General features: G+C 40.4%; 1 protein-coding gene across 32 annotated transcripts in view; it reads left to right on the forward strand.

Annotated features, from left to right (window-relative positions):
- The window catches only part of BLM (BLM RecQ like helicase), a 169,672-nt gene that overhangs the window by 106,132 nt on the left and 47,478 nt on the right, over positions 1-16,062 (forward strand). For 25 of the 32 annotated variants that reach the window (XR_007475457.1, XR_007475459.1, XR_004475940.2 and 22 more), the window contains 2 exons: positions 9,300-9,406; positions 11,041-11,201. Coding sequence is in view for 9 of the 32 variants with exons in the window: in XM_049705757.1 (XP_049561714.1) it covers positions 9,300-9,406; positions 11,041-11,201 (268 nt within the window). In the remaining 23 variants the exon portion in view is untranslated. Of the gene's footprint in view, positions 1-918; positions 2,516-2,535; positions 2,634-9,299; positions 9,407-11,040; positions 11,202-16,062 lie in introns of those variants that run through there. The other 7 variants (XM_049705762.1, XM_049705759.1, XM_049705761.1 and 4 more) reach the window with 5 other exon arrangements.

Below are 16,062 nucleotides of genomic sequence, written 5' to 3' on the forward strand. Positions count from 1 at the left end.
CAACCACTGCGCCACCAGGGAAGCCCTGGCAGGTGGATTCTTAACCACTGCGCCACCAGGGAAGCCCCAGAATGCAAAATTTTTATTTTAATCTTACTTGCAGAGGAGTGTTTGTATAAAATTTGGGGGAAAAAGATATTTTCTTTCATAATTGATTTACATTACAACATTATATTTAAGGTGTCTTCAGGTTCTAGTGAAGAACCCACATGCTAGAAATTTGCTTCTACAAGTACTCCATTGATCTATAAAAGCTTTTATTTATTTATTTTTTGCGGTACGCTGGCCTCTCACTGTTGTGGCCTCTCCCGTTGCGGAGCACAGGCTCTGGACGCGCAGGCTCAGCGGCCATGGTTCACGGGCCCAGCCGCTCCGCGGCATGTGGGATCTTCCCAGACCGGGGCACGAACCTGTGTCCCCTGCATCGGCAGGCGGACCCTCAACCACTGCGCCACCAGGGAAGCCCGCAATCTACTATTCTTTTAGACTAGTAATATTAATTGCCAAATGCCCATAGTTAAAAGAAGTGATATAAATTCAATTCACCTTTTGAATAACCTTTTGAAAGTGTAGAATTTGTCATTTTTGTTTGAGTAAACATTGCACATACAGGTTTAATATCTTTTCCTAGTAATGTGCGGGGGAGGTCTGCTTGGAAAAGTAATAGATTGTACATTTCCTGAGTCTAGCATGTGGTGCCCTGTGCATATTTGGCACTCAGTAAGAATGAATAAATGAAACATATGGAGGAACTTTGGTAAATGTGGGTAAAATATGAAAATTTGGGCAGGTCTGTTGACTCCTTAATATATTTGGTACTTCTATATTTGGGAGAATTTAAATCCCTGAGTGGAAGTAAAAGATTTTAACAAACACTTTCTGTTACATTTTTTTCCTGATCTTCTTTTCTGCCCATAGGCCTCTTGTTTGGATTACATTTCCCAACTGCTGCTATGTCATGGCCCTGGTGAAGGCATGTGTCCCTAGGGTTGAAGCCATGGCCCCCATGCTTCTCTCCTACTGCCAGTCTGTGATAGTATTCTTCATCTTTGGGAAATATGAGGATGGAAATAAGTAAAATGGATTGACTTTATTCCTTTTCCTTAGGGCCTTAAAATACAAACTGAGAAAGAGAAAAGAGATAGACATTTAGACAGTAAATACAACAGTAATACTATAATACCACAATAATAGCTAACACTTACGTATCTAGCCTATACAATGTGCCAGGCACTGTTCTTGGCATTTTATGTGTATTGACTCATTTATCCACACAAAAGTCTTACGAGGTCAGTGCTCCTATTTCCCTCACTTTATGGATGAGGAAACTGAAACACAAAGAAATTAAACAGCTTAAACAAAGTCATACACCTAGCAAGTATTGGAGTGAGGACTTAAACCCAAACAGTCTGCTTTCAGAACCCTTTAAATACTGTACCAAATGCAGAATGAAGTAAGTGGTGATTAGAGATGTAAATTGACTGCTGGAACTTGGAAGGCAAGATTGACTAACCCAAAGTAACAACTAACGGTTACGAGGAGGGTCAGGTAGGGTTTTATAAAGGAAGTGGACTTTGTAGGAACAGTGGTCTTTTTAAAGTTTTAAACGGCTGTACTGAGATATAAATTACATACCTTAAAATTCGCCTATTTAAAGTATGCAGTTCTATGGGTTGATGTTTTGCTTTATTTTTCATTTATTCACAGGGCTGTGCAACCCCACCACTACCTAATTTTAGAACATTTTTGTCTCACTTTAAAGAAACTCCATACCCATTAGCAGTCAATTCCCACTATTCCCTATCGCCCCAACTCTAGGCAATCACTAATTACTTTCTGTGTCCATAGATTTTTGCCTATTCTGGACATTTCATGTAAATAGAATCATATATTATGTGGCCTTTTGTGACTGGCCTCTTTCACTTAACATAACATTTTCAAGGTCCATCCATGTTGTAACACATATTGGTATTTCATCCTTTTTTTATTGTATGTATATTCTGTTTTATTTATCCATTCATCATGTAATGGATATTTGAGTTGCTTCCATTCTTTGGCTGTTATTAATAATGCTTCTGTGAGCATTTGTATACAAATTGTCATGTGGATGTAAGTTTTTATTTCTCTTAGGCATATACCTAGGAGTAGAATTGTTGGGTCATATGGTAACTCTACATTTAATCTTTTAAAGAGCTTCCCGATTATTTTCCAAAGCAGCTGCACCATTTCACCTTCTGTAGTATATGAGGGTTGCAATTTCTCCACATCCACACCAACACTTGTTACTGTATCTTTTTGATTATACTCATCCTAGTGGGTATGAAGTGGAAGGTGAATGGCATTTTAACAGGGGAAGAGTGAGAATTCAGGGCTGCAGTTTCTGGCATGAAATTACAGGTCAGGCCCAAGGAATGGTGGATAATCCATTGTATAAGAAGAGAAATATAAAGGGATGACCCTAGAAAGGTGGCTTGAGGCCAGATCTGGAAGGTCTTGCATATCATGATGGTAAAGTGTTTGGACTTTCTTATGTAGGCATTTTGACCTGGGAAGTGGCTTGATCTGAACTGTATGGTTGAATGATAACCCTGGCAGTGGAACAGAAGATGGAATGGAGGAACAAGAGATTAGAGGTAGGGTGGCCCTTTAGGAACCCAGTTGTAGCCATCTAGGAGAGAGATTGGCAACACCAGAAATGGAAGGAGGGGACAGAATCCAGAGAGAAAGCAGAGTTGAATCAACGAGACTTAAAAGAATTTTGGAGAATTGTACCACTTGTACATTTCTAAACCTGACACCTAAAATTTTTCAACATGACTTTTTTTGTTGTTTTGTTTTGGTTTTTTGAGGGAGTTCCCCAACCAGGGATTGAACCCAGCCCCTCGGCAGTGAAAGCATGGAGTCCTAACCGCTGAACCACCAGGGAATTCCTCAACATGAGTTTAAATAAAGAGAACAGTGGTCTGTTGTAAATAACATTTTTAAACAGAATTGTTACTTAGCTCTTTTAAATGTATCCAGTAGACTATAAACATAATATAGCAATTCTGTACCTACTATCTCCCACTTATAGAAGACATAATAAAAATTTTAACTCTTTAACAGGTTTTTTAATTTCCCCTTTTCTTTTCAAACTCATATATCTCTTTCAGTTTCCCTACAGAATTTTATCCTAATTTTATCCTATTTTTATGCATGAAGCCTGTTGCTTACTGTCATATTTACCTGCAAGAAAAAAATATATATAAATTATTTTTAAATTTCCTATACCAAAATTTTTGTCCTAATTGAATTATATATAATCATTAGTAGTACCTGACTGATCAGAATAGCTTAAATATTTTTGAAAATAATTCTTAAGTATAAATTTTGATGGGGAATGTGTAACGTAATGAGATAGGACTTTTTCCCAGTTAGTACATATATCTATGGATAAATCAAGTCTGTTCATATTTCTTATTTTTATAGGTATATTTTATAGCATTGAGAAATGTTGCTCACATAAACATGTAGATAGGAATGGAAAACATTTTATTACAGTATTAACGCTCAATTATTCGAATTCCTTCTGATATAAATGCCAAAATATGATCTGTCATCAAAAATTATTTTTAATGATCTGTCAGCTGACATCTCAATTGAGTCCTGCAAATATTGTGAAAAGCGAAGAATTGAAAACCATCTGACTGACAAAATAAGTCAGATCATTAGTTACTTTACTTTTTCTGGGAAATATACCCTAAAAAAAATGCTTTACCAAAACTTTTCTAATGACTATTAAGTATTTGTGTTACTCTTTCAGTCAGGTGAATCTTGTGTCCAGTATATTTGAAGGAGTTGGGGAAATCAAAATACTATTAGTTTCAGTACACCTTTCCTAGTATATTTTTGACATATATTTTTAATCAGGTGATATGCTTTTCTTTTTTTAAAATAATTTTCTTTATACCAGTCCCTCAAAGAGCTTATATGTCTTCTCTGCTGTGTGCAGGGACTCTTAATATGCTTTCCTAGTCCTCAACTTTTTTTTTTTTTTAAATATTTATTCCTTTTATTTTTGGCTGCGTCGGTTCTTAGTTTCTTTTACTTGGATCTTCGTTGCGGCATGCTGGATCCTCCGCTGCAGTGAGCGGGCTCATCATTGCAGGGTGCGGGCTTCTCTCCAGTTGTGACACATGGGCTCAGTAGTTGTGGCACACAGGCTCCAGGACGTGTGGGCTCTGTATTTGTGGCACATGGGCTCTCTAGTTGTGACCCGCGTGCTCAGTAGTTGTAGCACGTGGGTTTAGTTGCCCGGCAGCATGTGGGATCTTAGTTCCCCAACCAGGGATCGAACCCGCATCCCCTGCATTGGAAGGCGGATTCTTAACCACGAGACCACCAGGGAAGTCCCTGATATGCTTTTAAATAATAGTTTTGTCAAAACTATTCAAACAGTGGCACATGACTACCATATAACCTAACTGGCAAAGCCAGTTGTCATTGCCAAACCAATTGGCCAAACTTATTTTCTTACATATAAAAAAAAATTCTTTGTTTTTCAGTTCACATAAACTACTTAGTGCATATCCTCATGACAGTGCCTCAGTTCCAAGAGCAACAAGAGCTGAGTGCAAATTGATTCCATTTCCTGACACATCACTTAAAATGACATGAGTTTGACACCCTGGACCTAATAATATTTACCATTTTAATGGCAACATCAGTACTCCCTTTGTGAAGATATTTTGGAATCCAAAGCTTTTTTAGAAAAGAAAATATTGAGATATAATTGACACACCACAAAATTCACCCATTTAAAGGTTAGAATTTAGTGTGTTTGTTTGTATTTTCAGAGTTGTGCAACCATCCCCCGAATCTAAGTTTAGAACATTTTCATCACCCCAAAAAGAAACCTAGTACTCAGCAGTCACTCCCCATTCTCTCCTCATTTGTGCCCGTCTTCTTTCACTTAACCTGTGTTCAAGGGTCATCCGTGTTGTAACACATATCAGAACTTCATTCCTTTTTATGGCTGAATAATCTTCCATTGAATAGGCATTCCACATTTTATTTATCCATTCATCAATTGATGTGAACTCTCCCTAACTAGAATATCTGTTAATTCCAAACATCCATTTTCCAACAGGCCAAGTAAGATATGTTATATGTAATGACCTCTAAGAGACTGTTAACTTTCTCATTATAACAAATTGTGTGAATACAGTGGACCCTTGAGCAACATGGGTTTGAACTGCATATGAACATTCACAAACATTCACAAAAAGGTTTTGTGTGTACCTGTATTTTCATTTCTCTTGGGTATATACCCAGGAGTGGAATTCTTGGGTCGTATGGTGACTATTTTTAACCTTTTGAGGACTGTTTTAACCTTTTGCCAGACTGTTTCCCAAAGTGGCTGCACCATTTTACATTCCCGCCGGTGGTATAGTGGGTTCTGATTCCACCAGCACTTGCTGTTGTCTTTCTTTTTTTGACCCAAAACTTTTTTTTTTTAATGTATAAAACATGGTTCTGAAATTAAAGTGTAATTTGTAGGGAAGAGCAGTAAAGCCATTCTTGTGTATAATCATTTCAGCATTCCTATTGGTAGGGAGACAGACACATGCACCATTCCCAACTTAAGCCCAAATCATATCAAATAAGTTTCAAGAATATCTACATCATTTGTATTCCTGGGCAATTCTTTTTATGCCTTAATTTTATCAGGACTGCAGTTTCCTTTGCTGTGGCAGTGATTGTAAATAACAGAACAATCAGAAGAGTCTATGGGCGGGCTTCCCTGGTGGCACAGTGGTTGAGAGTCTGCCTGCCGATGCAGGGGACACGGGTTCGTGCCCCAGTCCGGGAAGATCCCACATGCCGCGGAGCGGCTGGGCCCGTGAGCCATGGCCGCTGAGCCTGCGTGTCCGGAGCCTGTGCTCCGCAACGGGAGAGGCCACAACAGTGAGAGGCCCGCGTACCGCAAAAAAAAAAAAAAGAGTCTATGGGCATATCAAGTCCTTTATCTACCGTCTTTTTTGCCACAATCTGCTACACATTCTTCTGCCATTTCAAGCACTAAAAGATCTCTAAGTGTTTTGTACATAGAAATGATATCTTTTTTTTTAATGGATATTCTTCAGCATTTTTTAAACATTTTATTTATTTATTTATTTATTTTTGGCTGCGTTGGGTCTTCATTGCTGCGCGTGGGCTCTCTGTAGTTGCAGCGAGCGGGGGCTACTCTTTGTTGTGGTACACGGGGTTCTCACTGCAGTAGCTTCTCTTGTTGCGGAGCATGGGCTCTAGGCGTGCAGGCTTCAGTAGTTGTGGCACACGGGCTCAGTAGTTGTGGCTCGCAGGCTCTAGAGTGCAGGCTCAGTAGTTGTGGTGTGTGGGCTTAGTTGCTCCACGGCATGTGGGATCTTCCCGGACCAGGACTTGAACCCGTGTTCCCTGCATTGGCAGGTGGATTCTTAACCACTGCACCACCAGGGAAACCCTAAATGATACCTTAAGAGGGATGGTTTCAAAGTATTGTTCAACAGTAGTCTCACAAGACCCTCAGAGTAATGCATTTTATGACAATTGGAATGAAAGAAGCAACTTCATAAAGTGAGGATCATCTTCTCTCCCACCACCTTACTCTCAGTATATCGGAAATCAGAACACCCCAATAAAGGCCAAAATACTTTATTCCTGATGTTATACTTTACTCTTAACAGAAATAATGTAAAACACTTAGAGACAAGAAGCCCTACCAAGAGTTTCTGGTATTTGGATTAGAGAAAGTTTCATCTACACCCATACTATATTTCAATTTGTTTTATTTGGTGTACTGGAGGTTTTTATGTCCAAAACAATGCACAGTGGTAAAGTTGAGAATGGGTGAAAAGTAAAATTTGTTTGTTTTCCAAAAGTGAGAGACAATTGTAAAAGGAAAAAACAGGGTAGGAGTAACAAGCAGGGAGTCCTGACTACAGGCATTCTCAGATCCATCTTTAGGGGGAAATTCGTAAGTGTGAAAACAGAGGATCTGGAAATTGATTCCTTTAAAATTGTCTTTGCTCATGTACCTTTGGAAAGTCTTTGTGAACCCTAGGGGTATGCACACCCCAACTTTAGACCACTGACCTGAAAGAAGTTGGACTGTGGTTTAGAACTCTGAAAAGAGGTCTAAGCTGGGGTGCAAGTTGGGACTCGCAGGAATGATATTTGATGCTGTTTAAAGCAGTGAGAGTGAGGTCCCTGAAGAAGGTAATATAGGGGAAGAAGAAAGAAGAGCCAAGCATTTTGGGGGGTGATTCTCACTTAAGGAGTAAGCAAGGAAAGGAGAGAAGGAGAGGAAGAAGTCAGAGAGGTAAGGGGGAGAAACCCCACGGGTGTGAGCACTAATAGAGTTTTCGGTAAGGATAGCCAACCGCGTGGAGAGGTAAGAGAATGAGGTCTGACAAAAGACCAGCGTGCGTGGGGCTTCCCTGGTGGCGCAGTGGTTAAGAATCCGCCTGCCAGTGCAGGGGACACGGGTTCAAGCCCTGGTCCAGGAAGATCCCACGTGCCACGGAGCAACTAAGCCCACGAGCCACAACTACTAAGCCCACGTGCCACAACTACTGAGCCCACGTGCCACAACTGCTGAGCCCACGTGCCACAACTACTGAAGCCTGCATGCCTAGAGCCCGTGCTCCGCAACAAGAGAAGCCATCACAATGAGAAGCCCGCGTACTGCAACAAAGAGTAGCCCCCACTCGCCGCAACTAGAGAAAGCCCACACACAGCAACAAAGACCCAACGCAGCCATAAATAAATAAATAAGTAACTAACTAACTTACAGACCAGTGCATGCACCAGACACAGTTGAAAGATTACCTGCACAGTTGAAAGAACCACTGCCTACTGCATGGCCTTCTTATCTGTATTGCAGCCCCTTCAGGAACACGACTACTGCCCTCCACATGTGAAGTGTTGCGTTCTTTAGTCCTAAAACTAAATGCTTATCTTATCAATGGCAACAAAACCTGGACCCATCTAGCTTGGACTTAGATACAAAGACAGAAAGGCAATGGTTTTATTCCCCATCTTTCCTCCCTCTGATCCCCACCCCCTGTCTAGAGGCAACCTCCTTGCCACAGGTTATTGCTGTTCATGGTCTCTTTGTTTCCTTCCGTCCACCCAGGCACTGAGATGTCTTTGTGCTCTAACTTTAACTCATTAGATAGTGTTCTCTCTCCTTTCTGTGGCAATGTTGGAACCTGGCACAGCTGGAGGGTGTCGTCAGGGCCAAGGGCCCTGTGACAATTCCCTTACCCTTCAGTTTTTAAAAGCTTTGATAGGATTTCCCTGGTGGTCCAGTGATTAAGTCTGTGCGCTTCCACCGCAAGGGGTGCGGATTCCATCCCTGATCGGGGAACTAGGATCCCGCCTGCCGCGTGGTGCGGCCACAAAATAAGTAAATAAAAGCTTTGCTAAAACAATTTTGGCAGAATGGTAATGGCGAAAGCCAGAATGGAAATGATGAGAGTTGAAATTGGATGTATGGTTGGTTGGTTGGGGGCATGAGTCTTCTTAGAAACTTGCCTTTGGAGGGAAGGAACGAGGAGGGATGCCAGCTGCAGTGGAATGTATGTAGGTTCAAGAGAAGCTTTTGTTGGTTTTAGGATTGGGGGTCCTAGAACATATGCAGAGATAAAAGGGAAGAGTTCACAGAAGAGACTGAAGCACAAGAAAGGAGATAATGGAGAGGAAGAGCTCACTAAGGAAGTGGGAGGAAGTGTGGGACCAAGAGCAAAAGGCCGGAGAAAGAGGAGCACATCTGTCTCAGAGTCAGCCACACTCCCCTTGGGCACACAGCCAAAGTACAGAGATCAGGGTCTGCAGGCTTGAGCTCCTGCAGCCCTGCAACCAGTTCCTCACTCTTCTGTACACAGTCAAAATTTGGGGGGGTTGGTGGCCTAAAGTTATGTATGTTTTCTCTATGATTTTCTTAATCTTTTAAATAACGTTTTAGCCATCTCTGCTTTTAATCCACCTCATCTTAGAGACTGGCTGCTGTCTTTTCTACAGGTTTTTCTCTTCTGCATTCCTTCTGATTCTTTGTTAATAACTAGTCCCGTAGACACTGCCTCCTTATCACCATTCTTAATCCTTAACCTAACTTCCATCTGTGTTTTATCATGTAAGCTGCCAGTAGCTACATTCACTTTAAGACAACTTGATAATTAGGTTTGCATGGTGGAAAATCAGCATTTAATTTTTGAAGATGGCTAAAACTATATTTTCTCATAATAACAAAATTTTACGTTTGCGACTTCTTTTAGGTTTAGCATGAGCTTCAACAGACATAATCTAAAATACTACGTGTTACCCAAAAAACCAAAAAAGGTGGCATTTGATTGCTTAGAATGGATCAGAAAGCATCACCCACGTGAGTACAGCCATGTGATAAATCATGTCTAGAAGTAATAAGTGTCTTTTTAGTACCACAATTAAATATATAAAATTGCATATTAAACATTTCTTTTCTCATTATGATAGCATTAACTTGCTATTCATAGAGCAGAATATTGCAACTCTCTCAATTCTGGAAATTATAAAATCTCATTTGGTTTGTTAACAATAAACCCTAACAAAAAGTATATTAAATACTCCCTCCTACACACCTGTATTGTAATTCATGGTTTCACTGTCTTTCCTCTGGCTTCTATCAGTTAATGAATTACACAGCTCTGTTTTAGTGCCTTCTCCCAAGTGTGTCTGCCCTTGAGTTATATTAACTAAAATGAGATTCTGAAATTCATGGTAGTTTTCCATGTAACCTCTTTTCTACTTTTCCATGGAGAATTTTTTTGTTAAACATCTCTATTTCATTTTCTTTAATTAGTATACGTATTTGTTTGAATAAATCAAACAATGCAGAGATAGACCAAGAAAAAGTCAGTAATTTCCTTTTCCAGTCCCCCTCTCTCCCAGGCACCTAATATAAATAATAGCTTGTGTGTGTATCTGTATCTTTGGCTCTGCCACAGAGAGATGACTTTTTCTTTAATACCTTTTATTTTTTGATTTTAAAAATAGCATACATACAAACAGCAAGAAATATAGTGAAGAGAATTTAGAAAGCAACAAAAAAAAAGAAAGAATCAAAAGACAAGCCTCACCATAGGACAAATCACTGTTACCATTTTGGTTTATTTCCTTCCAATAATTTTTGTATGCATTTTTCTTTCCATTAGCATACTGTATCTACAGTGTTTCTACCTTTACCCTGTTTTATATTTTAAACATTTTCTCATGTCGTTTTAAAAACTTAGAAAACACTTAATAGTTGCAATTTGTTTTAGTTTATAAATTCCTTTCTTAATTATTGTCCTAATGCTAGCCCTTAAGATTTTTCTAATTTTAAAAATTATAAACAAAACTTCTTATATAATAAGTCCTTGGATCACTTTATTTCCTAGATTTGTTTCCTAGAAAGAAACTGAATCAAAAGTTAGGAGTATTGGGCTTCCCTGGTGGCGCAGTGGTTGAGAGTCCGCCTGCCGATGCAGGGGACACGGGTTCGTGCCCTGGTCCGGGGAGATCCCACATGGCGCAGAGCGGCTAGGCCTGTGAGCCATGGCCGCTGAGCCTGTGCGTCCGGAGCCTGTGCTCCGCAACAGGAGAGGCCACAGCAGTGAGAGGCCTGCGTACCGCAAAAAAAAAAAAAAAAAAAAATAGGAGCATTTCTAAGGCTCTTGATAGGTATTGCCATATGCTTTCTACAGTTCGTGAAGAGTGCCTTTCCATTTTATAGCAAGTGTGAAACAGAGCCCAGGGTTCCTCCAGGTCTACCTAAGGAGTTATTTGGAGGGACAGGATTAAAAGTTAAATCTTGTCATTTCCAGTGCACGTGATCCATTGCTTGACTTATTCTACCTATGTGGTTTTCCTCTGCTGTAAGAAAACTATGGAGAAAACTATACCTCTGTTTACAATTCAGATATTTCTGAGAACATAATGTAGGTTGTGTTATTTATGTTAAAAGTCCTCATTTCACAATACTGTTTGGTTTCTTGGCAGATGACTCAGGGATAATTTACTGCCTTTCCAGGCGAGAATGTGACACAGTGGCTGACACATTACAGAAAGATGGTCTCGCTGCTCTGGCGTATCATGCTGGCCTCAGTGACTCTGCCAGAGATGAAGTACAGCACAAGTGGATTAATCAGGATGGCTGCCAGGTAACATTTTTAAAAATAAACAAAGGAAACAATATTTTATAGTACATAAGCCACCTTGTACATGTAGGATGAAAATTGTTTTCACCTTAAAGGTAGTAAACATCAAAATAAGGCAGATTTAAAAACTGATTTTTTTGAGACATCTAAAATTGCTTTTTCTTTCTTTTTTTAAAATTTATTTTATTTATTTGTTTGTTTGTTTTTGGCTGCGTTGGGTCTTCATTGCTGCATGCAGGCTTTCTCTAGTTGTGGTGAGCAGAGGCTACTCTTCGTTGCAGTGCTCGGGCTTCTCACTGGGGTGGCTTCTCTTGTTGTGGAGCATGGGCTCTAGGCACACGGGCTTCAGTAGTTGTGGCACGTGGGCTCAGTAGTTGTGGTACACAGGCTCAGTAGTCATGGCTCGCGGGCTGTAGAATGCAGGCTCAGTAGTTACGGCGCACGGGCTTAGTTGCTCCGCGGCATGTGGGATCTTCCTGGACTAGGGCTCGAACCCATGTCCCTTGCACTGGCAGGTGGATTCTTAACCACTGCGCCACCAGGGAAACCACTTTTTCTTTCTTAAATCAAAAAAACTTTTTATTGAGATGTAATTCACATACCATACAATTCCCCCTTCCAAAGTTTACAAGTCAGTGGAGTTTAGTACATTCACAAGGTCATGCAACTGTCACCACTGTCTGATGCCAGAACATTTCATGATCCCAGAAAGAAACCCCATATCTACTAGCAGTCACTCCTCACTCCCCTAACACCCGGTCCTTGGCAACCACTAATCTATTAACTACTACTAATCTGTCTCTATAGAGTTTCCTATTCTGGACATTTCATATAAATGGAATCATACAAAATGTGTTCTTCTGTGACTGATTTCTCTTACTTAGCATGTTTTCAAGATTTATCCATATTGTAGCATGTATCAGTACGTCACTCCTTTTTGTGGCTGGATAATATTCCATTGTATGGAAGTACCACAGTTTGTTATCCATTCATCAGTTGGTAGACATTTGAGTTGTATCCACTTTTTTTTCCTTTTTTCTTTTTTTTTTTTTGGGGGGGGGCTGCATTGGGTCTTTGTTGCTGTGTGCGGGCTTTCTCTAGTTGCAGCGAGCGGGGGCTACTCTTCATTGCGGTGCGCGGGCTTCTTATTGCGGTGGCTTCTCTTGCCGTGGAGCACAGGCTCTAGGCGCGCGGGTTCAGTAGCTGTGGCTCGCGGGCTCTAGAGCGCAGGCTCAGTAGTTGTGGCACGCTGGCTTAGTTGCTCTGCAGCATGTGGGATCTTCCCAGACCAGGGCTCGAACCCGTGTCCCCTGCATTGGCAGGCAGATTCTTAACCACTGCGCCACCAGGGAAGTCCCTGTATCCACTTTTTGACTATTGTGAATAATGCGTCTGTGAACATTTCTGTACAGGTTTTTGTGTGAACATGTTTTCAGTTCTCTTGGGTAGATGTAAGATTGGAATTGCTCAGTCATATGGAAACTCTGTTTAACTTTTTGAGGAACTGCCAAACTGTTTTGCAAAGCAGCTGCAAAATTCTGCATTCCTACCAGCAATGTATGAGGTTCCCATTGTCTCCATCTCACCAACACTTATCATTGTCTTTTTTTTACTATATCCATCCTAGTGTATGTAAAGTGGTATCTCGTTGTGATTTTTGTTTGCATTCCCTAATAACTAATGATGTTGAGCATCTACTTCTGAGAGGATAAATTTATCACCCAAGTAGATCAAGAAGGAAGCAAGAACATTCTAGGGCATCCCATACTGTGGCAAATATGAAACTTGGATAGATCTCTCTACATACAAGGATGAATTTGAGGAGAATGACTAATAATTTTTTTGTAGCCTATGAAGTTTTCAGCTCACAAAAAAAAGAAATCATTACTGTGAAGATTCAGAAGGAAAAGTATCTCCCAAAATTATTTCCTGAGGGAAAACAAAAGGAAATCTTAGAGGATATCAGCTTAATATCCTCAGAAAGATTTAAGAAGACTTGACTTAAATGAACTAGAAACAGTTTGCCATAAGAAGATGTTTGAAGAGGCTGAGATGATAAATAAAAAGTCAGTTTATCCAGATAAGAAAATACAAGAAAAATAAAACAAATAGAATTATATATCAAGACACAAATGGTTCAATTCAATGCAGACGTTTGAATCAGTGATGTAGTGAATAACTTGAGAATGTGAAGGGAAAAAAAACATATGAAAATTGAACAGAAAAAACCAAAAAAATTATTGGTAGCTGGGAGAGTAGGGGTTCAGCCTAAGAATAGTAAGTATACCCAAAAATGAAATAGAGATAGTTGAGATCAATAGAGTAGTCAAAGGTATTATAAATAAATACATAACAAATATGTAACAAATTTAAGAGTTATCTCAAGATCACTGGGGAATAACTTACATGTAGACATAGTTCAGAACATTTTGCTTGATTTACAGTTATAAGAAATTGTATACATGAAGATAAAAAAATAGGTTACTCAACAAAGAACGAGAGGGACTTCCCTGGTGGCGCAGTGCTTAAGAGTCCGCCTGCCAATGCAGGGGACACGGGTTCAATCCCTGGTCCGGGAATATCCCACATGCCGCGGACCAACTAAGCCCGTGCACCACAAAGAGCGAGCCTGCGCTCTAGAGCCTGTGAGCCACAACTGCTGAGCCCACGTGCTGCAACTACTGAAGCCCGCGTGCTAGAGCCCATGCTCCACAACAAGAGAAGCCACTGCAATGAGAAACCCACGCACCGCAATGAAATGTAGACCTCACTCGCTGCAACTAGAGAAAGCCTGCACACAGCAACGAAGACCCAATGCAGCCCAAAATCAATCAATCAATAAATACAGTTTTAAAAAAAAGAACGAGTAATAGACATGCCTGAGACAGTTACACTAAATTAAAAAAACAGAAGCGAACTATCTCCAGAATCAGAAGAGGAAAGGCTGGGACTTAAGAGTTTCACGCCAGCTCATTGTCATTTATGTCGGAAACAATAGAAAGGCTTTTTCAGATATGTAAAATACTGGTTTATGTTCACTGACATAACTAGAAGGCATTCTTCCCAAATTAATATGTAGCTAATCAAAATTGCAGTGTTTTCTTCCTTTGATAAACTTTTCCCAAAGTTTGCCTGGAAGAATATTCAAGTGAAAATAACCAAAAGAATTTGGCAAGAAAATAATAACACACGAACACTGGCTTTGCAATACATTAAAGATCAATGGAACAGAAATCCAGAAATAGACTGGAAAACAGGTAAAAACAATATATGATAAGGAAGGCATTCAAAATTAATTAGGAAAGGAAGATTTTTCAACTAGTCGTACTGGTTACCTGATGGGGAGAGTTGTTCTGAGTCCTCATATCAAAGTTTATTATAGGTAAATAAAGGTACAGATATTTTTAAATGTATGCACGCTGAGTGAAAGAGAACCTAAGCTTAAAAACAGCTCAAAAGGAAGTAATTGCTAGAAATGATTAAAAACCTAAACAACTAAACACTTCTATATCTGTAGAAAAAAATTAAAGGCAACAGCAAAATGGGAACTATAGCTTCCTCAAATAAAACATAATGAAGAGCTTGTAAAAATGTGAGAAGAAAAACATTTCTCAAATAGTAAATTACTCAAGACTATCAAGAAACTGTTGGAAAGGAGGAACTACAGAGGGCTAAATACAAATTTTTTAAGTGCAATTTTGCTAATAATCAAAGGAATTAAAATTTAAAACAGTGAGATCATGTTTATCTCTTGTATTAGCAAACTTTTATTAACTGTCGGGGACAGTGTTGTCAGAGACGATTTCCTGTAGTACTCGTGAGAGCCTTTCTGGAAAACAATGTGGTAGACCATATTTAAGAGCCTCAAATCTGAAACATGGGTGTGGAATTTACATCAGTGTTTTGTTTTTGTTTTTGTTTTTGTTTTTTTGCGGTATGCGGGCCTCTCACTGTTGTGGCCTCTCCCGTTGTGGAGCACAGGCTCCGGACACGCAGGCTCAGCGGCCATGGCTCACGGGCCCAGCCGCTCCGCGGCATGTGGGATCTTCCCGGACTGGGGCTCAAACCCGTGTCCCCTGCATTGGCAGGCGGATTCTTAACCACTGCGCCACCAGGGAAGCCCGAGATTACACACTTTTGAATTATATTTTCCCCTACATTTATCCATCATTAACATTCGAACATTTTCATATCATTAAAAATTTCTTCATAAACCATTTTTTAATGGCAGGGATGTACCATAATGTAACCAATCATGCTCTCAGGACATTTAAGCTATTTACTATTAAAAATAACACTGATGATTGGGCTTCCCTGGTGGCACAGTGGTTGAGAGTGCAGGCTTCAATAGTTGTGGCACATGGGCTCAGTAGTTGCGGCGCACGGGCTTAGTTGCTCTGCAGCATGTGGGATCTTCCCGGACCAGGGCTGCGTAGACAGGCAGGTTCTTAACCACTGTGCCACCAGGGAAGTCCCTAGCCTGAAGTTTTAAAAGCAACACAGAAATAAAGAAGGAATTAACAACTCCACAAAGCCAGTGTTCCCAGTTATAAGAAGTAAAGAGTCTCCGAAGGCATTGGTATCATAGTCACCTCATGAGCCTGCAGCCTCCCTCACAGCCCTGTGCTCACCCGACCTTGGGAGATGCACCCAGGCTTCTTGGAAACCTGTGCGCCTATGGGCTGACACACCTTGCTTTACAGCCTCTCCACCTGCTCTCCCACCTCTAGAGACTACAGTAGACTTTCTCTTTCCAAGGAGATTTGCCTTTGATAGCAGAGCCATAAATTTAGACGGATGGCTGACCTAAAGTACAGGCCACCAGCATCTCCAGCGTTGATGAGCACCCGCCGTCTGCCATCCA

Source organism: Orcinus orca, chromosome 2, assembly GCF_937001465.1.
Source record: "Orcinus orca chromosome 2, mOrcOrc1.1, whole genome shotgun sequence".
Classification (NCBI taxonomy): Eukaryota; Metazoa; Chordata; class Mammalia; order Artiodactyla; family Delphinidae; genus Orcinus; species Orcinus orca.